The sequence below is a fragment of the Botrytis fragariae genome (genome assembly GCF_013461495.1).
Source record: "Botrytis fragariae strain BVB16 chromosome Unknown tig00000006, whole genome shotgun sequence".
NCBI lineage: Eukaryota > Fungi > Ascomycota > Leotiomycetes > Helotiales > Sclerotiniaceae > Botrytis > Botrytis fragariae.
The window spans coordinates 1,906,501-1,933,575 of record NW_023500988.1 but is presented as its reverse complement, the minus strand read 5'-3'; the positions used below and the strand labels follow the sequence as shown (position 1 = coordinate 1,933,575).

Below are 27,075 nucleotides of genomic sequence, written 5' to 3'. Positions count from 1 at the left end.
CTGATAGACGCGATAAGTTACACGCATATCAACAAAAAACACAAGCTATTATTGCTCCTCAATTTGAACCCCGAAAGACCGTAATGAGTGTTGGTAAACAACATGATGAGAGTGATCTAAATCGAAAACGTTACTTGGCTGTGAACGTAAATGGGAAGGCTGAAAACTATCATGTGGTCCAGGTACTAGGCAGGCATACTGCGATTTTGTGTCGAGCTAGAAAATTGAGTAATGTCTTCTGATCTATGCAATAAAATAGAGCAATAGAATTGTAACGTGCAAACCTACAGTAAGTAAGATATAGCAGTAAAGATATGCTGCTAGATTGTATGAATAATAGAGCAATAGCGGGAATCTTGCCAACCATTTGGTTTGACAATCAATTCTGAATGCAAGGAAAGATGTCAATAAATTCGAAGTCACATAAAAAGACACGCCCAAAGGTAATCAATAGGGACATCAGATTTCCAGTTAAAGTATAAATAAAGCCTAAGTAAATTTCCCTACGCCTACGCTCGCATCCCATGCCATGTGTCCCGGTCTCCAAATCCCTATGCATAGTGTATATGCAAAGTTACGCCTCCCGAATTTCCAAACGAAATCTTATAATACACAAATTCTAAAACTCCTGATCAAACTGATGTACAGTGCCGACTCTTCCTCATAGTTTAGATCTAACAGCTTCCAGCCTGTACTTTACATCTTGTAAGACTTTAGTAGTAGGTTTCCAATCATCGAATTGCTTCAGTAGTTCTACTGCTTCGTTGTGCAGTTCTGTTTTCACGAATTCTTCCTCGAGAACACCACGCATGATCCAGGGTAAAACGTAGGGATTTGCATTTGTAGGCGGGGCATATTGGGACATATGCAAAGGCACGTCGGGAACTGAGGTAGTGGTAAGGGCATGATCCATTGCCATGCTGAGAATATATGTTAATAAAGTAGGAAAATTTTCCTCGAAATAAGAAAAGACTTACTCATATATTTTGTCATCGTCATAGAGACGGGAGTGACCACCACCAGTATAGAGACTTCCAGCTAGAGGTGCCGATAGTTCACGAATAAGGCCGTGATCTGACACACCAAGATTGCGCAATTTCAACGCGAAGCCGACTAAGTGGGCAATAAAGTCCGGAGCATGTATGCGTCCATCCACAAATACAGCTCGGTAAATATAAGGATGTTCTGCTGGCGAGAAGATGGCGGACTAGGATGCGGTTAGTAATGACATCAACAAAATCGGAAAAATATGTTGACGTGCCTCAATAGATACGAGTTGGTCGTCAATACTCGCACAAAAAGTCACCCTCACTCCATATTTCAAGACCCGTCTAAGGGCCTTTTCATAATGCTTTGCCACCTCACTTTCGTAATTTGCAAATTCAAAGAGTTCTGTGATCATCTCGTTGAATAATGCTGCTTGATATCCAGTTTGGTGACTTGCAAAAGGACCTAATGACACACCAGCTAATGGTTTGTTAGAGATATTTGTATACCAGGATGAGTTCTCGCAACTTACCCATTGCACATACGCCGATTCTCGCTGACGATACTATGCCCTCTTCTATCAATTTTGCGACGAGCATCAAAGCAACCGGGACACCCTGTGAATGAGCAGCCACCATAATGAAATCTGCTTGCCGTAATCGTTCGGTCCAATTACTGAGCAGTTTCCAGAGTTTATCCACCCTCTCAAAGATTTTGCCCTCGCCATCAAGTGCCACTTTCTCTATTTCACAATCAGGAGACCCGTGTGCATCTGCCCACCGCTTTATAGCAGCCGCTGCATGATTAGCGAATCTTATCGAAGTTCCACTGGGCTGTCCGATGAGTTTGCGCAACAGAGGTGCAGGGAATAGACCATGCACGCCTATCGCGACTGCATTCTTAATTGTTGGTACTTCCTTCGCCAAAGATACATGCTTCATGGGTTTCTGTCGGCCACGTACAATCAATCTTGTCAATTGTCGCAAGAACGATGGATTTCCCATCAAATGATAAGTACTTTGTACGGACGGTAACAATAGATTAGGCGGCGAGGGGATGTGAGTTGGGGTGGTGACTTTTTTGGATGCATCATCTAGTTGTGCACTTGCAGTTTTTTGAGAGATTTCTTCGATATCTACAGACTTCGGTCGACTTTTCTTGCCGGCCGCTTTTGGCTTCTTGTCCCCATTCAACGACTTAGTATCGACGGCTGGGACAGCTTGAACTGGAAGCGGATGACTTTGAGATTGCTCGCCTGAGACTGCTAACTCGCCAGTTTCCCCCTTATTACTATCCTCCTGAGGCTCGGTGCCTTTTTTGGTGTTGTCGGAGTACCAAAACGCCGATGCCCAACTAGACCCACCAGGTTGCGTTGTAGATCTACTCGGTGTCGATTGTGGAGATTTAGGTGCATCTTTCGATGCATCTTTGATAATTTTGATGGGATTGCTCTCCAATTCTTGGGTTAAAACCGGTTCTCTTGGGCGTTCTGCAGGAATTGGAGGTTGAGAGGCTGACCATAAATTAAACCATGACCTCGATGCTGATAATGTTTGTTTCGGAGCCTCCATCGCTTCTTCTGCCATTGCCTGCTCTGGTATAATTGTCTCATTTGATGGGAGTTCTTCAGTATCTTGTTTTTGAGGCTCCTCCACTACAGGACTAGACACGTTTGACTCCTTTGATGTTTGCGACGGCATGCTTAACCAGCCCAACCAGCCTTGAGATGTGACCGGCGGCTTTGTAATCTCAGCAATCGGCGAGCTTTGCGAGTTTGTTTCTTTGGGTGTATCTGACTCCCCCAACGATCGGGTTTTTGGAGGTGTTTCTGGATTGTCAACATCTCGGGCTACATTCTCATCTTTCTTGCTACTCGTTTTATTGTTCGAAGTCTCCTGCGGTGGGACGCTCAATGTTATTTCCGATGCCGGTTTGCTTTTTCCTGGGTACATTGATGGCGGCCTGGATGTGACTGATGAAGGTTTTCGTTGATCGCGATGGCTCAATTCCGTCGCCATATTTCCGTTCGATGGTTTATCAGCTAAGATTGTCTCTTTCACAACCTGTGTAGAAACAGTAGATTTTCGCGGCCAAGTTCCATACCAACTCGCTCTCGATCCGAGCTTTATTACCTTGTTAGCTTTACTACACCGACACAAACTCGTTTCAACAGCAACGGAACTTGGGCATCTTACTTTTTTGTTAGAAGCTGCACCATGCTGACCGTTGTTGGTAGTAGTGTGTCCCGGTTCTGCGGCATTTTTCGAGGAAGATGTTGACTGGTCCTTGGAAGGATTTAGTTTTGATCGTTTGCGTGAGGGTAGCATTCCAAGATCGATTACTCCTGACTATTCGGACGACCGGTATTCAAATTCCTCCAAGGGGCGCGGCTACTTAATGAAATGATTCAAAAGCCTCATATCACTAAATAACATATATTGCTGCCCCGCGAGTAACAAGGTTATTTGCCCCGTGCAAGGGTGTTTGGATTGGTCGTTCTAATAATACTCTGTACGCTGCGGTATTCAAAGGAAAATGTGTAATGACCTTACTGGCGATAGATAAAGTCGAGGATCGAAAACAAAAGGAATTCGATATCCAGGGACCAGTGAAAGTGCGGATGGAGATTAAGTACGTAGGATCGTGAGTGTTCAAACTTAGTTTTCAGAGTTTACTGTACGTCGGCATGTATCTATGGATTGTGATAACGTTTGTATGTACCTAGCAGTTCTAAATTACCATGTGACTAAATCATTTTGGAGCCAAAGAGCCAAAAAGCAAAGAGAAGTGCAGTAGCAGAACAGCTAGAAGCAAGAACCTTGAATGATCTATAAAACATCATAAAACATCATGATCAAGAGATAGATACTAAGGTATGATGAATATGGATGAATATGTATGATTCAGACTATTCCTATTTACATGGTGATTTTCGTGAATGCAACTTACTACATTCAGTTACCCGTCTCCCCGTACAGACAGCGTACAGATAGAGTACAGATTAGATAGATAACCGTGTCGGGCCTGCGTGTCTGTCATTTTTCCGAGGTCAGCCCACCGTCGTGCCAGCCTTGTGTCAGTCAGCCTTGTGTCAGCCTTATCTAGGTACAGAATGTGATGCGGAATGTCGGTCCTTCATTGATCCCTGCAATTTTTTCGATTATTGATAGGAAGAAGAAAAAAAAGTTGTGAAGCTCGAAAGTCGTCGTTCGTTTCCTGTGCGACTTCGATATCTCTTTTCTTAATATTCACGAGCCATTCCTTTCAATTAATAACAATGGCGCCACTCGATAAGAAGAGAAAGACTGGTCCTACCAATGATTCTTTCATGCGATCAAAGAAAATCTCAGAATCTGATGATCGACCTTCGAAACGGCCCAGGGCAGAAGAGAAGGAGGGGAAAAGCACATCTACCACAAAACCACCACCAGCGACTAAAATTTCAAGAGTCAGGGAGGAGGAAGTGGCATTCCCAAGAGGTGGCGCAAGTGTATTGACTCCATTGGAGCATAAACAGATCCAGATTGATGCCACCAGAGATGTTCTTTTCGAACAATACGGTGCCAAATCTTCCAAACCTGACGGGGAAGATCAAGAGGGAGGAGATGCTACAAAAGTAAGGAAGAAGGGGAAGGGTAAAAGCAAGGGCAAAAAGGCAGCTCAAGATAGCGAAGTTGAAGAAGAGACTGTCAAAATTGAGGGATTGAGCTACAAGGTATTTGTTACAAACCACTTAATACTGTAGTTGACAGCGGCTTACAATTTGCAGAGACTAGTATCGGGCTCTTTAATTCTTGGCCAGGTGTCCCAGATCAATGCTACAGATATTGCTCTATCACTGCCAAATAACCTGACGGGCTACGTACCCATTACTTCGATCTCGGACAAAGTTACAGAACGGATTGAAGCGATTGCGGCCGCCGAGGAAGATGATGCAGATGATGAACTCGAGGTGGAGGATATTGACTTGAAAAAAATGTTTTCTATGGGGCAATACCTAAGGGCATATGTTGTTTCTACCAGCGACGATACAAATACAGCCACATTAGGAAAGGGAAAACGAAGAATCGAATTATCCCTTCGACCACAACATGCCAATAGTGGCGTCACTCCACAAAATCTCATCACCAATACCACTTTGATGGCATCTGTCACAAGTGTCGAAGATCACGGTTTAATTATGAATGTTGGACTTGAAGATTCTGGTATTCGTGGTTTCATGGGCGCGAAAGACATTGGCTACGAAGTAGTATTGGCCGATGTGCAAGAAGGCGCAGTGTTTTTGTGCATGGTCACTGGTCTGAGTTCTAACGGGAAGACCGTCAAACTATGCGCAGACACTCAGAAGATTGGTAATGTGAAGAAATCGAACTATCTCACAGATGCTCCAACAGTTGATGCATTCCTCCCAGGAACTGCGGTCGAGACCTTGATTGTTGATGTCAGCTCTAGGGGCCTTACTGGAAAGGTCATGGGTATGGTTGATGTTACTGCAGATTTGATGCATTCTGGAACTAGTGTTATGAACCAGGAGCTGGAGAAGAAATTCAAGATTGGTGCTAAGGTCAGAGGTAGAGTTATTTGTACCTTTCCAAATTCGGATCCTCAAAAACTGGGTATCTCTCTTCTTGACCATGTTACGTCGCTGTCGCAACAGCAGGCGGGAAAGCCCGGAAACAAAGTCAATCCACTTGACACCCTACCTTTGTCTACCATCGTCGAAGAAGTCACAATCAAGAAAGTCGAGTCTGGAGTTGGCCTTTTTGTGGATGTGGGAGTCAAAGGGATTCCTGGGTTCGTCCACATCTCTAGAGTTAAGGACGGCAAGATAGAGACATTGGAAGAAACAACGGGTCCATATAAGGTAGGCTCGGTCCACCGTGGTCGTGTCCTTGGTTACAATTCTCTTGATGGTGTATACCTCATTTCTTTGGAGAAGAGTGTTCTGGAACAGCCTTACTTGCGAATTGAAGATTTGAAGATTGGAGAGGTTGTAAAGGGAAAAGTTGAAAAGCTCATTGTTAATGACAAAGGTGTCGGCGGACTACTGGTTAATCTGGCCGAAAACATTTCTGGACTTGTTCCAGAAACTCATCTGGCAGATATACAATTGCTTCACCCCGAAAAGAAATTTAAGGAAGGAATGGCCGTCACGGCACGTGTTCTATCTACAGATCCTGGAAAACGACAAATTCGATTAACGCTCAAGAAGACACTCGTCAATTCCGAGTCACCTGCTTTCATCTCGTATGATGACATAACTGTTGGGATGCAAAGTCCTGGTACTATTGTGAATATTTTGAAGACTGGTGCGGTAGTTCAGTTCTACGGCACTGTTCGAGGGTTTTTGCCAGTCTCAGAGATGAGCGAGGCCTACATACAGGACCCTAACCAACATTTCAAAATTGGTCAAGTCGTCAACGTTCATGTTTTGAAGGTCGATCCCGAGGCCAAGAAATTAACTGTTTCTTGCAAAGATCCTTCCGTCTTTGGACTAGCACAGCAGAATGCGTTGAAGAATCTCAAAATTGGCGAGATTGTGTCCGCTCTCGTCATAGAAAAGTCGAACGACGACATTTCTGTCGAGATCCAAGGACTTGGGTTGAAAGCGATACTACCTGTCGGTCATCTTACTGATGGATCTGAGAACAAAAGCCGTTCTTCGTTTAAGAACATCCGTGTTGGTCAAGTACTGTCAGATCTTGCTGTACTGGACAAGCTTGAGCAAAAGCGTCTGATCGTCCTAACGAATAAACCTGCACTTGTCAAGGCCGCCCAGAATAAAACTTTACTGAGAATGTTCGATGACGTCAAGGAAAAGAAGACAGTACATGGATTCGTTAAAAATATAACACTAACAGCAGTCTTTGTGCAATTTGGAGGCGGTCTTACAGGGCTTCTGCCTAAGAATAAGATACCCGAAAAGAACCTTCGTTTACCAGACTTTGGATTTAAGAAATACCAAACAATAGAGGTCAAGGTTCTCACTATCGACCATGGACAACGGAGATTTCTTTTATCTATGGCTGATGCTACTTCCGACAAGAAGTCGAATGAGCCTTTAGCCCCTGGTACCAATCTGGAAGCTGTGAACCCTATCGATGAAACTATCAAGAGTATTGATGACATTACACTTGGTCGCCTTACTAAGGCAAGGGTTTCGTCTGTTAAGGATACCCAAGTAAATGTGCAACTTGCCGATAACATCCAAGGCCGAATTGATGTGTCACAAGCCTTTGACTCTTGGTCGGAGATAAAATCCAAAAAGCAGCCTCTCAAGTCATTCTCGCCGAAGCAAATTGTCGATGTTCGTGTTTTAGGAATACACGATGCGCGTAACCATCGCTTCCTGCCTATCAGTCACAGATCTGGCAAGACCCTAGTCTTTGAACTGTCTGCTAAGCCCAGTGATCAAACTGAGTCTGCACAAGATCCTGTATCTTTAGACAAAATTGAAGTTGGCTCTTCTTGGTTAGCATTCGTCAATAACGTTGGAGCTGATTGCCTCTGGGTAAACCTATCTCCCAATGTGCGTGGCCGAATCAGCGCTCTAGATGTATCAGATGATGTATCATTACTCAAGGACCTAGCAGCAAACTTTCCCGTTGGATCTGCCATTCGGGTTCACGTCAAGGGCATCGATGTTGAAACGAACCGTCTCGATTTGTCTGCCCGCTCTAGTCAAGATTCCGAGGCCCTTACTTTTGATAAGCTGAGCCAAGGCATGATCGTACCAGGGAAAGTCACCAGAGTCAATGAAAGACAGGTCATGGTACAGCTTACTGATAGCATATCTGCACCAATAAATCTTACAGACCTCTGCGACGACTATTCAGAAGCTGATCCTTCCAAATACTCTAAGAATGATATTGTTCGTGTTTGCGTTACTGATATCGATGTTCCCAACAAACGCGTTCGATTATCGACTCGAGCATCCAGAGTGATGAACTCATCAGCGGCAGTTCAAGATCCAGAAATCTCATCCATTTCACAACTGAAAGTAAACGACATTGTGCGTGGATTTGTCAAACACGTTGCTGACAAGGGGCTGTTTGTCAACTTGGGGGGTAATGTGACGGCGTATGTTCGAATTTCAGACCTTTCGGACTCTTATATCAAAGACTGGAAATCCGAATTTCAGGTTGACCAATTGGTCAAAGGCAAAGTCACAGTTGTCGACGAAGTTTTGAACCATGTTCAATTGAGTCTTAAGCCTTCTGTTATCGACAAAGATTACGTTGCGCCTTTGACCTTCAACGATATCCAAGTGAACCAAGTTATTACCGGAAAAATTCGTAAAGTCGAGGATTTTGGTGTCTTTATTGTTGTTGATGGCTCTGCAAATGTGAGCGGCCTTTGTCACCAAAGTGAAATGGCCGAAAAGCGTGTCCACGACGTCAAAAAACTGTACTCTGAAGGTGATGCAGTGAAAGCTATCGTATTGAAGATGGACACCGAGAAGAAACGTATTAGTTTCTCTATGAAAGCTTCACACTTTGAGGACGGAAACGAGTCTGACGATGACAGTGATGATGACGGTGTGGATGGCGTCAAGCTTGACAGCATGGACATCGATGATGATGAGGATGACAGTGAAGGTGGTATCGACCTTGATGATGTGCAAGACCTGGAAAGTGCCTCAGAGGACGGAGACGAAGCCTCAGATTCTGACGAGGAAATGCCTGATGCTGAAGGCGATGTCCCCGCTCTTAGCGCCGGCGGATTTGATTGGTCTGCTGATCTCCTGGACCAAGCTGATGGCCAATCCAATGCAGATTCCGATGACGAAGCTGCCGAAGAGAAACCCAAAAAGAAGAAGAGAAAGGCGGAGATTAAGGTCGATAGAACAGGTGACCTTGATGCCAATGGACCGCAATCTGTCAGTGACTTCGAGCGTCTCCTTTTGGGCCAGCCAGACTCTTCCAGCCTCTGGACCCAGTACATGGCTTTCCAGATGCAACTCAGCGAGCTAGGCAAGGCCAGAGAGATTGCTGAGCGTGCCATCAAAACTATCAACATGCGTGAGGAAACTGAGAAGCTTAATATCTGGCTCGCTCTTCTCAATCTGGAGATTGCATATGGAAGTGACGAAACTGTCGAAGCTGTGTTTAAGCGAGCTTGCCAGTACAACGATGCCCAAGAGGTTCACGAGAGACTGGCTAGTATCTATATTCAATCTGGCAAAAATAAGGTAAGGGATACTTTTATATAATCTCAAACATACAAGCTAACAGCCATACAGAAAGCCGATGAACTCTTCCAAGCTCTCACTAAGAAATTCTCACAATCTCCCACCGTTTGGGTCAATTATGCACACTTTCTTTTCAATACTCTCGCGGCCCCTGATCGTGGTCGTGCTCTCCTTCCACGTGCAACTCAGTCTCTTCCTCCCCACACCCATCTTCCCTTGACGCTCAAATTTGCAGCGCTAGAATTCCGCTCTGAACACGGCTCTCCAGAACGTGGGCGCACAATTTTCGAGGGTGTTTTGGCAAAATGGAGTAAGCGATTGGATATCTGGGGCCAGCTTTTGGATCTGGAAATTAAGGCAGGTGATAAGAGCATTGTTAGAGGTGTGTTTGAACGAGTAGCTCGAATCAAGGGATTGAAACCCAAGGGCGCGATGGGGTGGTTCAAAAGATGGACCGAGTGGGAGGAAGCTAATGGTGACAAAAAGTCACAAGAAAAAGTAAGAGCGATCGCTGAGGAGTGGGTAAGAAATAGGTCTGGGAAGAAGGATGATGAGGAGTGATAGTCATCATGGTGAACCAGAAGATACCAAAAAAGCTTTGTACGGGCAATAAATTTTGATTGGGAAGGAAATCAACGGCGTAATGTAAATGTAGCACTAAATCAATTAAATTTCATATGTTAAAATAGATCATATGCTGTATTCGATGGTTTTCACAAAGAGACAATGCAGGCTACAAATGAATCAATGCTAAAATTTCATGTAGGCGATGACTTTTTTTCAATGGTGTATAGAAGCTAGACAGGTAGCTAACGATTCTTTTCAACTGTTCCTTGAAGCTTTCCAACCTCGTTTTTCTGCTGTTCTCGTAAAGCCTGCAGACTTTCGTCCAGAATTTCAATCTCCGCATCGACCTTTAACAGTCTTTCCTTCAACATTCCTTCATACTCGTCATCAGATAATTTCTTCCACGGCACCCATTTCGAGTTCATCCAATCATCTCCACTCTTTTTATGCCCACCTTCCTCCAGCCTCAACTCCTCCATCTTTCTCTCGTCCACAGCATCATAGATCTTTTGTCCTACATATCCAGCAGCTCCAAAAACGACAAACCCAGGCAGAATATTCTTTGGGCCACGCAGTATACCTCCAGTAGCGCCAGCAAGAGAAGCGGCCAGGGAAGTTGAGAGCGCTTTCTCTTGCGGCGTCGGGTGTATAGACGCGGTCTTATAACGGGAGAGAAGGGCAGTACGGGTTCCCCAGAAGGTGGTACCAAGAATGCCCCATTGAATAGAGCTGGCGACGGCGAAGAGAACTGGAGTTTGAGACACGAGGATACCAGAAAATCCACCAATTATAGTGCCAGAAAGTGCTGAGGATGCTTGTTAGCTTTGATAGTATCAGGAGATTGGGAAGGTGACATGATTGGTTTGTGAAATGTGAGAGGGGGTTAGGCGACTTGTGTGTGAAGATTTACACGTGATAATGAGTCGAAAGTGTTGCTGGGGCGTACAGATGTTTCTGTTTCTACAAACAGGAGATAGAGATTGACCGAGACTAGGACATACCAGAAAGGCCACCAAATTGTAGAGCAGGCTTTATAATATCCATCAACTCAGGGGGTAAGTCGCCCGATTTGGGGCCTTGGGATTGATTGGTGGGAGCCATTGAGGGAGAAGAGTCTTCCTTTGCTCCAGGAGTTGTCATATCGTCTCTTATTTTCCGAAGGGAACAAGAGTTTGGCTGCATGGTACTGGTATGTGAGCTTCTGAGATTTATATCATGATGTTATTCCAAATCTGATGCTCAACTTGTCAATCAACCAACATAGAATTGGTGTAGATAACCTCTAGTCTCGAGTGAATGTTTGAATTGAAGAGGATGAATATAGATTTCACCTACATATTTACTTTGCAATGTCGTGTATTTATCTGGCTGAGATATCAAAACTGCGTACCTACTGGTACCTGCCTATGTATATACGAGACGGAACTTATATCTAGCAGGTACTTCACTATTTAATCCTACCCAATGAGAGATGATTTCCTCGTTGGTAAATTCAAAATTTCAAAAATACGAATTAACTCTTAAATATGAATGTGAATGTAATCATTTATACGATTTCGATAAAAAAATTCCATATCATTGAACAAACGCAAATTCACCAACACAGCACGAGTGAAAGAATTTGCCCCACTAGTTTCGCACAACCCTTGTCAAACTTCGCACTTTTAATAATTCTTCCATTTTGGAATCTAAACCCACCACGAAGAACCTCGACCTCTTCCTACCAATACACAAAAAGATATTCGACGAGCCTCGAATATCCCAAGGAATACCTAAACCTTAAATACATACGATCGATTGAAGGGACTTCGTAGTACCTTCAATACTCTGTCTCGGACAACGCGCAAACACTTTTGCGCAGCGTCCTAAGAAAAAAAACCGCAATCATGGGTAAGCGCTCCCCCTCACTAACCTTTCATCGACTATCGCGACCATGATACTGTCGGTGTGGGTCTCTAAAATATCGAGTATATGATAGCTAATTGTAGTTATGCCATAGCTCCTAAGAAGAAGGAACAGCAGAAGATGTCCCTCGGGACCTTCTTGGCTGACGAGAGTATGAAAACACCTACCGTCCTCACAATAATCTTTTCCATACTAATATCGATGTAGAGTTGGGATCATGGCCGATGAGATGGAAGATATGCCAGTTTGTAAGTTGTTTCATCCCTATATCGATATGGAGCCTTGCTAATTTCCATCTATCACAGCTGGTACGTGAATACAAACGCACATTGATCGTGGCCAATTTCGCAAAAATATGAATACTAATTATTATAGACTCACGCCCTTCTGGATATGGTGGAAGTAGCAATGAGAGACGTACCTATAGCTCTACCACTGGTACTTATGGCAACAATGCCGGAGGTAAATCTCCCATCACCTTCCTTCAAACCACCCTTTTCAATGAATTTCTCATTCTAACTTTCGATAGGTTATTCCGTTCGCGAGGAACTCCCTCTTCCCGACAAGCCACCTTACACTGTTCATCTTGGAAACCTTTCATTCGATGCTACCGTCGGCGATGTTAACGAATTCTTCGTCGGCTGCGAATGTATCAATGTTCGCATCATTGAGGATAAGATGGAGATGAAACCAAAGGGATTCGGATATGCAGAATTTGGCTCTTTGGAAGGTCTCAAGTCCGCCTTGACTTTGAACCAGACTCAGTTCCAAGGACGTAACATTAGAATCAGTGTTGCTGATCCTCGTAAGTTTGATACCCTTCGTACTTGCGCTATATACTAATATATGCTACAGCGAAGGATCGTGGTGACCGTCCAGATGTACGAGAGCTCGGAGACTGGAGTAGAAAGGGACCCCTACCCGATTTACCGGGCCGTGGAGGAGAGCGTCGCACTCCGGATCGAGGATACCAATCTAGCCGTTTTGGCGAGGAAGGTGGCGAGCGTAGAGCCCCCCGTGAGCCCGAAAGTGATGGCAAGGTTCGAGACTTTGGAAATTGGGAACGAAAGGGTCCACTCTCACCCCTCGCCCAACAGGAACGTGCTCCAAGAGAAGGTGGCCGACCCCGTACAAACGATGGACCAAGAGCCGAAGGTTTCAGAGATCGCAAAGCTTCGCCAGCTGCTTGGGGTGAAGGTAGATCCCAAGGTCAAGGCTCTGGCTCGCAAGAAGGATCAAGACCACCCAGACGTGAGTTTCAAGAGCGACCCGTCGCTGAGCGTGCGCCCACCGCCGCCGATCAAGACAACCAATGGCGTAGCAAAATGCGACCCGACCCACCAGCTGCACCAGCTGCAAAGTCACCTGTTCTATCCCATGAAGGGAGCGAGGCTCCAGCTTCTCCAGCCCTCCCATCTGCCCCGGCTGGTGGTAGACCAAGATTGAACCTTGCAAAGCGCACCGTTTCCGAGGCCCCTGCTGACTCGTCCTCGTCATCTGCCGCAGGTGATGCGAAGGCAAGTCCATTTGGAGCTGCTCGTCCAATTGATACTGCCGCCAAGGAGAAGGAAATTGAGGAGAAGCGACAACAAGCCATCAAAGAGAAAAAGGAGGCCGATGAGAAGGCCAAGCAGGAGAGAGAGGCTGCAAAGGCTAAGGAAACTGAAGACAACGAGAAGAAAGTTGAAATCCTACAACGTGAAGGCGAAGAAGCAACAAAGGAAGGAGAGACAATTGAAACCGAGAATGCAAACGGTGAGATTGTTGACGATAAGGCTGTCAAGCCAAAAGAGATTGTGAGAGATGCCAAACCAAAACCATCTGATACGGGAGCCTGGAGACGTCCATCTGGACCTAAGCCACCCAGGGATGATATTCCAAGAGGACCCAAGGGTAGAGGTGATTATGCACCAAGAGGCCCACGACAAAACGATGGAGGAAGGAACCACAGACAAAATCCAAATGGTGGGGGACAAAATGCGACTGCACCAGCCCAAAGCCCTGCTGCTACAACTGAAACTGCAGTCATGGAAGAGGATGGCTGGAGCACAGTGTCTAAACCCAAGAAAAATAACCGTGGTGGTAACGCAGGCCAACGTGCTATTGCTTCTTAGATAACAGATTTTGAGAGGCGTCATGGTTTCAATGAAACATTGACAAACCGGGCAAGCATTCTCGGTGCACTGAGCATAGTTTTGACTTCACTGCTCCTACATGGCAAAAAGATTAATTTTCTGATGCTCAATTCTCAAAACGATTTCCTTCGGCGTTGGATTCACATAAATCTTTGTGCCTAGATTTTCATTATGCCCATGTTTAGCCTCACTGGCCCAGAACAATATCACAGACGTACAACATACACGAAGCTTTTCTGGAATTTACTCTACTTTGCTATACTAGTAAAACCTAGATTGAATATGGGCGGTCTTTACACACCAATGTTATCTACCTCTTTGGGGCGGCGCATGGTGTTATTGACTGACATGTTAGACTATCTGTCATATCATACACTTGGGTCTGCTTGGGTCTATTGTGTGTTGTTTCAATGGTCTGCTCTCCTGTTTTCCAAAAAGTAAGCCTGGGCATACAAAAGTTATTTATCTTTGAGGAATAATGAATGATCCTCACTCTCACATTCCCCATGTTTGTTTATACAGCCAATTGCATGCTATCATCCTATTATATTTTGACTGCAATCGTAGATTCCTATCTCTCAAGGACTCCATCAGTAACAAGCCGAGTTTGAATGATAACGTGATATGAGATGATCATGATTCCAAAATGATTGAGGTTTTCCTTTATGTTTTCTGCCGAATGCTGTATCTGTGTTTGCCCCTTTGAGATTATTTTTGTACATTACTAGGGAATGAAATAGCCAAAAAGGTTTACCAAAGTCATTTTCGGATGTTCAATATGAAGAACTAACAAGATTTAAACAAGATCTAGCAAATGATCTATCTGCTAACTACCTATGTATATCACAAAGTAATCAACAGATGAAAGTGTTGTGTCCAGTCTGTGACATTAGCATCATGCTCTTGCTAGGTATACTGTTGGATTCCACCACTCTTTGTATATTCGAATCAGACAGCCTGGTTGTCAAATAATGAACGATTATGATATGCACATTTCCTCTGCTAGAATTCAGATATAAAGCTCTGCTCTCTTGAAAGTTTTTCCCTTGATGCTTTCCTTGATCACTTTGGAGAGCAATGAAAAAGATGTTGTGCAGTACTTTTTGGTCAAGCGTTATCCAGTGTTATCCAGTGTTATCCGGGATAGAATTATCCCGAATCTATTTCCACTCATTCCAGAACAATCTCTTAACAATCCCTTGAAAAGTCCCTTAACGGGAGCTAAAGATGTCTAGTACACAGTAGGGTAGGTCAGGTCCATGATCAGTCCACAGTCGGGTCAGTCCTCAGTCAGTCTATCAAAAGTATGTCCTCTATTCTCAATTCCTATAACTTTCAATTTCCATCATATGTTGACTGATCAATAATAAGTGTGTAGATAGGTAGGTACATATTGACACCAACAAAATTCATGATTTTCTATTGAAACAATCGTAATTCATACTTACAAACATCACGAATTATCATTGTGAACTCTAAACTCTATTTGTTAGAATCTCGACACGTGATCAACACTAGTGTAGATCTCTGCATACAACAGCCCTCTGAGTCGTGCCTGCCTGCAAGTCTTTATTATTAGTCTTCAATAAATTTACTCTTTCAAGATATACACTGCATACAATACCTACTTCAGCTTTCACATCACGCAGCGCTTATACCCATCTTATAATTACCGTCGAAAACATATTTCATTCCATTATTTTGTATTTGGCAAACATTTGTGTATTTGTTTACTCTCCATCTTATCCTCAAAATCTGCAGGAATGAGCTTGAATTTTGGACTGACGAATATTAAACCTGTGGCACCAAAATTCAAATCCGAAAAAGTTCCAAAACAGAGGCCGACTTTATCTAGTAGGACATCCAGTAATGGCCTTCGAATTGGGACACCTGTATCAAAAGTCACTGATGCTCGTGGCAGACTAGCCGTCCCAAGCCCTCCCCCCGAGGCAGGAAAGAAAAGGAAAGAAAGAGAAATCAGCGGAAGCCGTAACACCAAGAAAAACACAACTTTAACTCTTCGCAAAAGCCCGAGTCAACAGCCGTTGACGAGTGATAGCGAGGAAGATGAAGAGGTGGCCGTGTCTTCCAAGCGGGCCAAGCCGGAAAACATTGAGCCTGATCTGAAGAGGAATCTGAAGGACAAAAAGGCCTTTTCAACTGAAACCGATAACGCGCAAGGCTCTACATGCAGAATGATCCACGCGGCCGATGTCATGATGACGAAACGCACGGCTAAGAGCGGCGAGAAAGTTTGCGATAGAAAGAAGGAAGAGGGCGATGCGGTCCTTCTAAGATATCCCAGTGTCAGTCGAAGAGAAAGGTAATTACTGAATTCAACTCCTAAAATCTGAAGTCAAGCCCAGCTAATCAATTCCGTCACTAAAGATACCAACTCATCTCGGAAGGCGAGGTTATCGATCCCGCAGGAGAAGATTTGATTAACCCTTATGACGAAATACCGAAGATTGTGGAAATTGTCAAAGACGAATATTTGACTGAGGAGCAAGCAGCGGAGTTCGCACATCCAGAAACAGGTATAATTCGAAAAATCAACAAAGCGACGAACAATATTACTTGGACTTTGTCCACCGCAAAAAAGCCCCACGACAAAGAGAAAATGAAGGGGCTGTTGCTAGAGTTCAGGAATGCTGTGGGGGCTTACAATGACGCGCTCAGTACACTCACCAAAGATGGATCGCTGGCGAAAAACTTAGAAAATAAGCATTCACTATCGTCTAAGCTTCTCAAGATGGTTCTCCAGCAAGTTTACGACCGAGCAGTGTCTCCTCAAGTTGACTTGACTAATAAATACCAAAATGGAACGGATTATGTTTACGGCGAGCTCACATTCCCGTTTATATCCAGAATTCTCAGGGAAGACACTCGGATGAAATCAGATCAAGTCTTCATAGATCTTGGTTCGGGGGTAGGAAATGTCGTTGTGCATGCTGCGCTACAAGTTGGTTGCGAAAGTTGGGGTTGTGAAATAATGCCTAACTGCTGTAAGCTGGCTTCCTTACAACAGACAGAATTTTCTGCACGTTGCAGGGCTTGGGGCCTCAGCGCCGGGTCAGTCAACCTCGAGGAAGGAAATTTCTTGAATAACGAAAACATTCTCAAGGTGATGAAGAGAGCTGATGTTATCTTGGTTAACAACCAAGTCTTTGCACCTGCCTTGAACCAAAGTCTTGTGAACTTATTTTTGGATTTAAAAGAGGGTTGCAAGATTGTGAGTTTAAAAACTTTCGTGCCAGATGGTCATGTTATAAATTCCTACAATGAACACAATCCCATCAATCTATTGCGAGTTGAAAAGAAAACATATGCGGAAGGCGATGTTAGTTGGCATTCCAATGGAGGGGATTACTACGTTGCTACGAAGGACAGCACTATCGTGGCTAACTATCACAAGACCCCAAAGGATAGAAAGACACGGGGGAGTCGGGTTAGATGATTTGTGAATTTGAATATACGGTTTCCTTACATAGTTGATACCATTGGGCAGGTTATTATTGGGTACTTCAGTACAAAGCGATATCACAGCGAGTCGGCATAGAGTAGATGTATGGATAAATGAATGTATTTGTAACAGCAACCATTATTCCTTCATATTTTATCCTTCTCGGTGGTTTTAAAGCAGAGTGTGATGAGCTTGATTCAATCATCAGTTTCTTGCATCAGGTCCCAAACTTTTTATTCATTTCATCTGCCTCCCTTCCTTTTTGAGCCATCCACCTATCGATCAACTCTTTATTCTCCGCTTTTGCCCTTTTCTCATTCTGCTCGGCTATATTAAGCTGCAAATTCAGAGATATCATCTCATCCTGCACATCATGAAAGCCCTTAGTCTTAGCTCGCAATTCCTCATCTCGATCCCTAATTTTCCTCGCCAAAATATTTCGTTCTCGAGTTAAAGTTTCCAACTGTTTGGACACTGAAGCACTTTTGGTGCGTAAAGCCTGGAGTGAGGTTTCGGTGGTCTTCAAACGCGATTGGAAGTGCGAAGAGGAACGGAGTGCTTCGGATAAGGAAGCACGGAGCTGAAGGACCTCGGAGGAGGTTGAGGATTGAGTTTGATTTGCCTTTTTGGAGATTGCTTTTTGAGATGTGGCGGAAGAAGAGAGGGATGAGGGGTTGGCGGAGGTAGATGGGGTGTCTTGAATAGCTGCAGCTGCAGTTTGAGCAGAGACTTTGTCGAGCAGCTGAGTATCTTTTGCAAGTTATTAGACTTTAGACAAAGTTCATTTCAGAAGGGGTGCCGTACAAGCGTCTATGAAAGAAGGATCAAAGCGCTGGTAGCTGGTTTGTTCGCGCTCATCGCGATCTTGTAGAGCTTTCATATAATCATCGCGCCAGGAAGCCATTGTTTCGTTCTCTTGGTTGCTGACGTATAAGTTGAGGTTTCATTGCTTTGACAATCCAGGTAGTTATTCGTCAATAAATAATCATAGAATGCGATCTCTCTCTACCTACAGTAGAGTTCCACGAAAAGTTGAGTTTATGAATATTAAAAGTTGTTGAAGAGAAGTTTAGCCTGATATTTTCATGTACGAGAATCTGCAAGTGAATGGATATATAAAGGAGTTCTCTTATGCAGTATGCATGTGTGAATGTGTGCTGGTACTGTGGATGAGCTGTAGCCTCTTGTAGTGGGATAGATCTCGATAAGCAAATACTGATAGGACCAAGCGGCCGACGCTAGCGGGTTTCCGATGGATGGCTGGATAGCTGAATGGCAGGATGGGGCAATTTAATGAAGAGGCACGAGGCACGAGGCAAGCACTAAAGCTTAAAGTTACCGATGTAATGTTCCTCCTCTTCAATTAACCAAACCTATATTAAGTATTGCATCAATACATACATAACCCGAATTCTTGATAGGAAAAAATAATCCTCTTCATCACGACCGAAACAATTCTCTATTCTACGTGCTTACGCTCTTTTTTTGTTTAAGCAAGAGATCGAGGAAAGGGAGAAAGTTAGCGCTTCGTGAGGAAGATTAGATCAAGCACAAGCTAGGCAAAGATGGCTTCACGCAAGAAGGTTTTATTGAAGGTAAAGACTGTTGTTGGGGATCTGATGAATAGTTTGGTGCTGATCTGAGATCCGCAGGTTATTATCCTCGGCGATAGCGGTGTAGGAAAGACGAGTTTGATGAACCAATATGTACGTTGAATACCTACCGAGTGTCTTCCACTCGCGATGTATACGCCGACACTGGAGACTGATACTGGATTAGGTCAACAAGAAATTCAGTGCAAGCTACAAGGCGACTATCGGGGCAGATTTCTTGACAAAGGAGGTCCTAGTCGATGATCGATTAGTTACCATGCAGGTGAGGGTTTCGCGCTTTTTATAGCAGCTGGAATTTGATAGCTAATGATTGGATATAGCTTTGGGATACAGCAGGTCAAGAACGTTTCCAATCGTTAGGGGTCGCATTCTACAGAGGAGCGGATTGCTGTGTCCTTGTCTACGACGTGAACAATACAAAGAGTTTCGATACATTGGATAGTTGGAGGGATGAATTCCTGATCCAGGCCTCGCCCAGAGATCCAGAAAGCTTTCCGTTTGTAAGTTTGGCAATTTCACGGGAATCCGATATGGCACTGACAGTTGCGTAGGTCGTTCTAGGCAACAAAATTGATGTCGAAGAGAACAAGAGAATGGTAAGTTTAGCATTGGAACGGTCGTCTGGTATCTTTGCTAATCATGGTTCAGATTTCCTCAAAACGGGCTATGACTTTCTGTACTTCAAAGGGCAATATTCCATATTTCGAAACAAGTGCCAAGGAGGCCATCAATGTTGAGCAAGCCTTTGAAGGTAAATCACTTTCAAGTTCGTCAAACAGATCCTAGCTAATTCCAATCTAGTTATTGCAAGAAACGCCCTAGCACAGGAGGAATCGGAAGAATACAACGGAGATTACTCAGATCCAATTAACATCCATATCGAGAACGATAGAGATGGTTGTGCCTGCTAAATGGCACTTGTTGGGGTCGGAAATCATTGGTCTCATTTTCTCTCGTTCTGCCTGCCTTTCGACCACTGAGGGAATTATACTGGAAGTTTGAAAGGTCGTCAACTGTACATAGGGATCATTCTGGCGCTATTGGTCTGCGATTTTCTTATTTCCTTGATGATACAGAACGCATAATGAGAAAGACGGGTTTATAGTTCTGTAATGAAAGCATCTTTGAATGAACCATATTATTGCATTAGAATAAGTAGTCATCTTTGACAGATGTGAGCCTTGTACGAAGTAACGTAGTGCAACATAAATTGACATTGAAACAAAGTTACCTTTGGACCCCCTTCAAACCCCATTCTCTTGGATAAAGTTTGGTTTGATAACGATTAGCGCATAGAATTATCTGGGTACATATAAGCTAGCGATAAAGGGCTATTTCGTATTTCTTTTCCTCAAATGAGAATGTCTTGGTCTTAGGTACAGTAATGTAAGCCTTCACTTGGCGTGGCTTTCATTTGATAATTTGTTTCTCTCTCCTTTCTCAAAGTCCAACTAGCAGAAGGATTGTTAATGATTGCGATCGCGTGCTCAATCCTTAGTGTTCCGAATTCACTACTACCTCATCTATATAGGGATCTCCCGCGCATCGAAGACGAACATCAGATTCGCACTTTGATTATATCTGCATGGCATCATAAGACCTATCATATTGTTAAATGCATCAACATATGTGCATGTGTCTACGACCTCCATGACCTTACAAAATTCCAAACAAAACTCACATAATCAACCTCCACATCGTCCGAATTTCAGTTGCATAGGTGGGATATAGATAAGATAAAGAGGCGTTTAAAGGACGAGATCTCACAACTTGATCCAAGTACAACGGCGCAACCAGTTCAACTCGGCGCGATGAGTGCGTCAACGGATTCTGCTACAATGCAGACATATACCCAGAGAGTATCGCTGGAAAGGACGATCACAGGCACGAGTGCAACCGCAAGCACTGGCAGCAAGAATGTGGGATTTAGAGCCGGAGTGGGGTTAGAGAATGTAGCGCGCAGGACACTGGGGATGGTGCTATTGGGAGTTACAGTGATGTTATGGACGAGTAGTAATTTTCTTGCTAGTGTGAGTATGCTTCTCATTTGGCAAGCTTAGTATATTGAGCTGGGAAACCATCAAGGAATTCGAATACCCAATACTAATACTGAGAACGATAGTACATATTCGCCGATAATACCTATTCGAAACCATATTTTGTCACATATATCAATACATCATTCTTTGCTGTATCGTTGATCCCTATATTTCTACGAATATCGAGAGAGCATGGCTGGTCACATGTGAAGGATTCGGCTGTGGACTACTATCATGACCAATTATCAGAATACCGCACCGGACTCCAGAATCTCCGCAAAGGATGGCATCGCCGAGGATCCAGTCGAGAAGACCAAGAGTACGATTCTATGAGCGCTTCTCATTCCCGTCTCCTAAGCTCTACCGACGACCTTGACACAGATCTTCCGCAGCCACAAGAACAAGAGAAGGAAGACAGATTAAGTGTATCCGAGACTGCAAAACTTTCTTTAGAATTCTCTCTTCTCTGGTTCATAGCCAATTATCTCGTGGCCGGCTGTCTCGAATACACGTCCGTAGCCTCCTCCACAATTCTGACCTCCACTTCCTCAATCTTCACCCTCCTCTTTGGGGCGCTTGTTCGTGTCGAATCCTTCACCGTCCGCAAACTCGTCGGTGTTCTGGCTTCCTTTGTAGGCATCATCCTCATTTCCTCTGTCGATCTAGGGAGTACGGACAATGACTCAAACCGTGGGAACTTTCCCCACAAATCCCAAGCGCAAATTGCGATTGGCGATCTTATGGCTTTTGGAAGCGCGGTGATGTATGGACTGTATGCAGTAGTGATGAAAAAGCGCTGCGGCAACGAAGATCGGGTCGATATGCCACTATTCTTTGGGCTCGTTGGATTTTTCAATGTTGTTTTTCTCTGGCCCGGTTTCTTTATTTTGCATTTCAGCGGCGTGGAAACATTTGAGCTACCTCCCACTGGCAAAATCTGGCTCATAGTGTTACTGAACTCTTTAAGCAGTTTTATAAGCGACTATTGCTGGGCGTATGCGATGTTGCTAACAACGCCATTGGTAGTGACTGTAGGCTTGAGTATGACGATCCCGTTGAGTTTGGTGGGCCAGATGTGGTTGAATGATCAAACAAGCACTGCAATTTATTGGGTGGGTGCATTGGTTGTGGTGGGAAGTTTTGTGTTTGTTAATCATGAGAGCAAGGATGAGGAGAAGGGGGGGCCAGGGGATGAAAGAATCATTCCTATCGTGATTGTTGTGGATCATGATGAGAGCAGAGATGAAGTGGTTTAGATCTCTAGAGGCAAGGGAAATAGACTTGGAGTTTGGTTTCGAATTGGGATGCATTTCAATGTTCTTGGAGGGATATACTTGGGTCCACTTCAGTGCCATACGGCGACCTGGAAATTGGATCTATTTCTGGAGATTGCATCTAAATCTATAAATAATTTCTATATTATTGGTATGTTGAAGAATCGAACTGGAAAGAGTGAGCTTTGCCATCATGCCCTGCCATCCACCTGAGCTTGATATTTGCAGTGAGCGCCAATTGGCACTCACACTCAGGTACCATCTCGTCCACCAGAATACCATTTGTGGGATGTCATCATATCCAATACCATAAAACCCAAATTAAACTCATCAACCCCAATCATGTTAGTGTGATATATACTAATCATTAACCCATCTGGAGCAACTGATATCCTAAACGCCTTGAATGGTATCTAATGCAAAATCTTTCAAGAGGTTACCCGAACCCATCTTTTGCTCCTAATTCTTTCTCCCATCCTTACAATTAACATGTACGACTTTGTGTTTCGGAGATGAATTTCCTCCTTCAATAACTACAGCTGTAAGCTTGCCGCCTTTCAAACACCCCGTATCCAAACCCATGCTGTATTTCTCTAATTGGAGACCTCGCTTGGAGTCGTGACCGTAAATGACTGTAGTGCGTTCTTTCTTTGGTAGTTTCTTCTGATATTTATTCCAGACCTATTGGTTTTGTTGTTAGAAAAGGTCCGAGATAATTGCATGGTGGCCTGTGAGTAGCTCTTACCTTATACCAATGTTTCCCATCTCTTTCGTCGCTAGGGACTCCATCAATCAGAGTCCGCATATTCATCACCATAGATGGATCCTGTTTTTCCAATTCAACCCCGGGAGCCAGCCCAGCATGAACAACCACCACCTGTTCCATTCCATCCAAATGTCCTACTCTCAAAATCACAGGGCATTTCTTCAACCATTTGATCCTCTTCTCCCCCAGCGCCCTCACCAACGCTCGATCCTTGTAATCTCCATGATTGAAGCTAACCTCTTCCAACCCATCAACTACTTTCTCCGGATCTTCGCTCGGGCCAGGTGCATCCATCTCCATCTCCTTGTGCTGTGCTATCATATCGGCATGGGCGAGAATAATCCTATCCTCATGGTTTCCCCTCACAGCAGAAGCTCCGATTTTCATGGCAAGATCAACGACACCTGGAGAATCGGGTCCTTTAGATATCATATCACCAGCTAATATCAAATGGTCGTGTTTCTCGTCGAAGTTTACCTTGTCGAGTAAACTCACCAACGCATCTTTCATTCCATGCACATCGCCCACTATGATTAAGCGATTTGGTTTCCGGTGTTTGCCTGTCTGCGGTAGGTAATCGGAAGGTAGATTCATGAGGTGTATCATATTTGTAAAAGCGGGTTGCGCATTCGTTCCATATTCGTGCTGTACGATCTCTCCACTCTCCTCGTCCATTATTAAAGTGGCATTGGATGCAGAACTTTGGCGGAAGTAAAGTGTATATGGAATCCAAGTGAATGTAAAGGCGAGTAGGAGATAAATAATTATATTTCTTTTCGAGCGCGCATTTTTCTTTTGGGGCCGCATCTCCAATGGAAGACCAGTGGCGTGGATAGGTAGTGACGGCATTCGTAAGGGTATGCTGTGGTTGCTGGCGTGGTTACATATGACGTCCACAACGCAGGTTGAATATGCAACGGAGGAATCGAAGTTCTGGTTTGTTACTTTTAATCTTCTTTCAAGTCAATGGGCATGGATCAGCAAACGGCCTGTGATTTACGATGGAGTTTGAGGCGTTTGCCCTTCCAAAAACTCACAATCACCTCTTCGTTCTGATAATTCTCAATGACAATCAAAGTGCATTCATATCAGATCATGTTATATCGGACAAAGACGAAGAAGCTGACGAGATGAGGATATACTCGGCTTGCTTCGCCAATACGGCAAAACGGCATCCCAATTCATGAACACCTTGATGTCTCATTATTCTTTCATAAACATAAGTGATTACTAGGTATATACTGTACCTCGTAGTTTAAGCGGTGATATCTTTTTTTTCTCCGGCTCGGTACCGAATTTGATACGTGCAACGCACGGTGAGGATGGGCACATGATGCGGGTTGACGTAACAACCCGCCATTGCTAATTTGGAACTTCACGTCAAAACGTTTCTAGTGTCACGATCCACGTTGCGTACACCGATACGTGTAGAACAACAATATCACATTGCATTGATTACATTACACAATGGTACTAATTTCATGTAAGATGGCAGACGAATTGCCCGAATACAACTTCTCAGAACTGAAGAAGACCATAAATATGTACAATCTGATTCTTTCAACAAACGAAGTCGTGATTTCATCTGCGGACAAGGGTTTAGAAGTTGATCAGCATAATGAGGATCATGAGCATGACAAAGTCCCCAAGGGTTGTACTAAATCACGCTTCTCGACTTTGATTGATCGGCAGCATAATCTACCATTGTAGTAAACTCCGGGAAGTAGTAGTGTCGGTCAGAGTTCGCTTGAGATGTCAAACCTCCCCGATTGCAGTGGTTTGAATGTGTGTATAAGGGTTAGAGATTGAAAGTATATATTTCCAAGTCGGTTCTTGTGCTTAAGTTTCAGCAGCTGTACCAGGGTCGGGCTTGTCAAAGTGTGCCATTTCCATTTAGCTTTTATGGATAGTTCAAGAGGCTAAAACAAGGTTGAGCATCTACATATTGGCAATGTCCCATTTCCAGTCAGCTCTCACAAATACTTTGAATGTCTGTATGGGATTTAAGTATCTAATACATTGAGAGTGTGCCGCTCCCATTCAAATCTTGTGGGTACCCTGATTGTCTGCCCAGGGGCTGTATATTCAAATTAAGGTCAGCGCGCTTTCCGAGTGGAACTCGTGTAAATTATACTTGGCTACTTCGCTATACGAATCTGATGCCGGTGCGTTTTTGGGTCACTGAGTTCGAATTCATAAAGTAAACTTGGAAATTGAGAGGCTATCCTATCTATAGCTATCTAAATCAATCAGAAAAGTACTGATTGTTCAAAATCAAAAGCGATAACGATCTCTTGACAAACTCTCTATAACACATTCGTTTTGAGAAATCATTATCAAAAGCTCAAAACATACTAGCAAACAAATGGTTGAACTCCCGCCACGCTAATCCAGGATCATCGCAACAACATGAAGAAGATCTCGAAAGAAAGTTTTATGCTCCGCCCATATACTCGCCCTCGTCAACGTCGTCTTCTTCTCTTAAACTGTCGTCATCGTTGTGTTGTTGCTCGCCTTCCTCTTCGCTATCTTCTCCTTCGTCTCTAGCCACAGCAGCTTTGCCAGATCTAGTCTTCTTGCATGGCACTTTCTCTGAACTAGGACCGCCACCCTGGTTCATGATTTCCCCTGCAGCTCGCTCTGGGCTGGCAGAGCCGTCACTAGCAGCACCATCTTCGGCTTGTCTTGGGATAGAACCTGCACCCAAGCCGGGGTTGGCAATCCAAGGCAGCTCTTCCTCTAAGACCCTGGTGCAAGTAAGATACCTCAAAGGCTTGCTTCTTACAGTCGTACGAAGCTGAAGGTTATCTTCCAAAAGATCGGCGATGATAACACGATGGTCATCCTTGATAACTTCAACAGCATCAGCGAGACACTGCTTTCCTTTGGTCGACATGGCAAAAAGTTGATGGAACTCATCTGCGGCGTGTTTGTCGATATAATCGCAGCGAAAGACGGTACGATAAAACTCCACGCCACCATCTTCGTGACGATGATGTCTGTTCGCCATAATAGAAGACTGAAAGAATTGACGGCACATTGTTAGAGCCTGCCAGTAGTAGATGTCGGAGCCATAATCGGCGCGACCTGGAATCTTGTCGAGGGTCTCTCTCCGAATTAGACGTTGCGGATAGTATTGCAAGAGCCTTCTCTCTACGTCGATCTTTTTGTCTCTAAGCTCACGACACTTACGTTCCGCAACTTTAAGGCAGATTTTTCCGTACTCAATGTTGTCAAAACTGCTTCTGTTGATGAGACCCGGAAGCTCGAGGCCACCCGCGATGTGAATGATGGATTCACGAAAGATAATCGCCGACTGTAGACGAACAGCAACATCAGACCATGCCTCCGGGGCCTTTGCGACGTGGACCCAGAGCTTCTGGTTAATCCGCAGAAGATAGCTCTCAATATATGTGCGAACACTAGGCAAGCTGCCTATAAAGGCGGCGGCTTGTAAGATCGAAACGCAATCGGTGATGTACAAATTTGCACCGCCGTCATCAATATCGTCTGTGAGATTGGGGGGCATGCTGTACAACATCCTGAAAAGGTTGTCATAGGTTCTTTCGAAAGATACCTCGCCAATGCCATTAAAAGCACCAGCGCCGTGTAAGCTAAGTTTTCCTTTCTTTTTTTCTGGCTGTATTAGACTTCAAGTTAGCAATTATTTGAATTCGATGTGGACATTATAGAGACTTGTAAAAGTACGGATTTGTTCTGGACTTTGAAGACGTATAGTTATCTGAAAGTGTTTGGTGACATGCGTGACCACAATACCACGCAATATCAAGACTAACATAGAAGACATAAAACTTACAACGCAAACGAAATCTCTGAATCGTTGGTCATCAAAGGCACCAAATGGTATCATCTCAATCCACCACCTGATAGTGTGTGCTTCAGCGCGCATCGTCTTGGTGATATTTCTTGGTGCAACATTTTTGAGAAGGGCGCCGATTTTTGGCGCGAAGTTCACCAGTTGCCACGAATGAAGTTTCCAATTTTTTCCTGTGGGTGACATGATGAGAACGTCCCCATCAGGAGGAAATGGATTCTGTGCCGACATGTTGTTCTGGGTAGATAATGGTTTGATGAAGGTTGATAAAGGCTGATAAAGGTTGGTAAAGGTTGATGT

At 44.1% G+C, this 27,075-nt stretch overlaps 9 protein-coding genes across 9 annotated transcripts; 4 read left to right on the top strand and 5 right to left on the bottom strand.

Annotated features, from left to right (window-relative positions):
- Positions 1-661: 661 nt before the first annotated feature.
- Bfra_001764 (uncharacterized protein) lies at positions 662-3,314 on the bottom strand (the record flags this gene model as incomplete). Its single annotated transcript, XM_037332189.1, has 5 exons — positions 662-920; positions 978-1,207; positions 1,262-1,467; positions 1,520-3,110; positions 3,183-3,314. The coding sequence occupies 5 exons, from the start codon at positions 3,312-3,314 to the stop codon at positions 662-664; spliced, it is 2,418 nt and encodes an 805-aa protein (XP_037196343.1).
- Positions 3,315-4,264: 950 nt separating this feature from the next.
- On the top strand, positions 4,265-9,739 carry Bfra_001763 (putative rrna biogenesis protein rrp5 protein; the record flags this gene model as incomplete). Its single annotated transcript, XM_037332188.1, has 3 exons — positions 4,265-4,702; positions 4,733-9,178; positions 9,230-9,739. The coding sequence occupies 3 exons, from the start codon at positions 4,265-4,267 to the stop codon at positions 9,737-9,739; spliced, it is 5,394 nt and encodes a 1,797-aa protein (XP_037196342.1).
- Positions 9,740-9,987: 248 nt separating this feature from the next.
- On the bottom strand, positions 9,988-10,927 carry Bfra_001762 (uncharacterized protein; the record flags this gene model as incomplete). The annotated part of the gene is made up of 2 exons (XM_037332187.1): positions 9,988-10,550; positions 10,747-10,927. The coding sequence occupies 2 exons, from the start codon at positions 10,925-10,927 to the stop codon at positions 9,988-9,990; spliced, it is 744 nt and encodes a 247-aa protein (XP_037196341.1).
- Positions 10,928-11,631: 704 nt separating this feature from the next.
- On the top strand, positions 11,632-13,764 carry Bfra_001761 (putative translation initiation factor 4b protein; the record flags this gene model as incomplete). Its single annotated transcript, XM_037332186.1, has 6 exons — positions 11,632-11,635; positions 11,745-11,801; positions 11,860-11,898; positions 12,026-12,112; positions 12,180-12,455; positions 12,506-13,764. The coding sequence occupies 6 exons, from the start codon at positions 11,632-11,634 to the stop codon at positions 13,762-13,764; spliced, it is 1,722 nt and encodes a 573-aa protein (XP_037196340.1).
- Positions 13,765-15,548: 1,784 nt separating this feature from the next.
- Positions 15,549-17,242, top strand: Bfra_001760 (putative histone-lysine n- h3 lysine-79 specific protein; the record flags this gene model as incomplete). Its single annotated transcript, XM_037332185.1, has 2 exons — positions 15,549-16,108; positions 16,174-17,242. The coding sequence occupies 2 exons, from the start codon at positions 15,549-15,551 to the stop codon at positions 17,240-17,242; spliced, it is 1,629 nt and encodes a 542-aa protein (XP_037196339.1).
- A 223-nt stretch (positions 17,243-17,465) lies between these two features.
- Bfra_001759 (putative autophagy protein) lies at positions 17,466-18,152 on the bottom strand (the record flags this gene model as incomplete). The annotated part of the gene is made up of 2 exons (XM_037332184.1): positions 17,466-17,998; positions 18,053-18,152. 2 exons carry the CDS (start codon positions 18,150-18,152, stop codon positions 17,466-17,468), a joined length of 633 nt encoding a protein of 210 aa, XP_037196338.1.
- A 544-nt stretch (positions 18,153-18,696) lies between these two features.
- Positions 18,697-22,156, top strand: Bfra_001758 (putative thiamine-repressible mitochondrial transport protein thi74 protein; the record flags this gene model as incomplete). Its single annotated transcript, XM_037332183.1, has 9 exons — positions 18,697-18,843; positions 18,901-18,954; positions 19,028-19,123; positions 19,182-19,361; positions 19,413-19,457; positions 19,510-19,612; positions 19,663-19,761; positions 20,593-20,891; positions 20,984-22,156. Exons 1-9 carry the CDS (start codon positions 18,814-18,816, stop codon positions 22,154-22,156), a joined length of 2,079 nt encoding a protein of 692 aa, XP_037196337.1. The 5' UTR covers positions 18,697-18,813.
- Positions 22,157-22,633: 477 nt separating this feature from the next.
- Bfra_001757 (putative ser thr protein phosphatase family protein) lies at positions 22,634-23,789 on the bottom strand (the record flags this gene model as incomplete). The annotated part of the gene is made up of 2 exons (XM_037332182.1): positions 22,634-22,855; positions 22,920-23,789. 2 exons carry the CDS (start codon positions 23,787-23,789, stop codon positions 22,634-22,636), a joined length of 1,092 nt encoding a protein of 363 aa, XP_037196336.1.
- A 1,585-nt stretch (positions 23,790-25,374) lies between these two features.
- Bfra_001756 (uncharacterized protein) lies at positions 25,375-27,006 on the bottom strand (the record flags this gene model as incomplete). The annotated part of the gene is made up of 2 exons (XM_037332181.1): positions 25,375-26,580; positions 26,758-27,006. 2 exons carry the CDS (start codon positions 27,004-27,006, stop codon positions 25,375-25,377), a joined length of 1,455 nt encoding a protein of 484 aa, XP_037196335.1.
- Between the last annotated feature and the right edge of the window lie 69 nt (positions 27,007-27,075).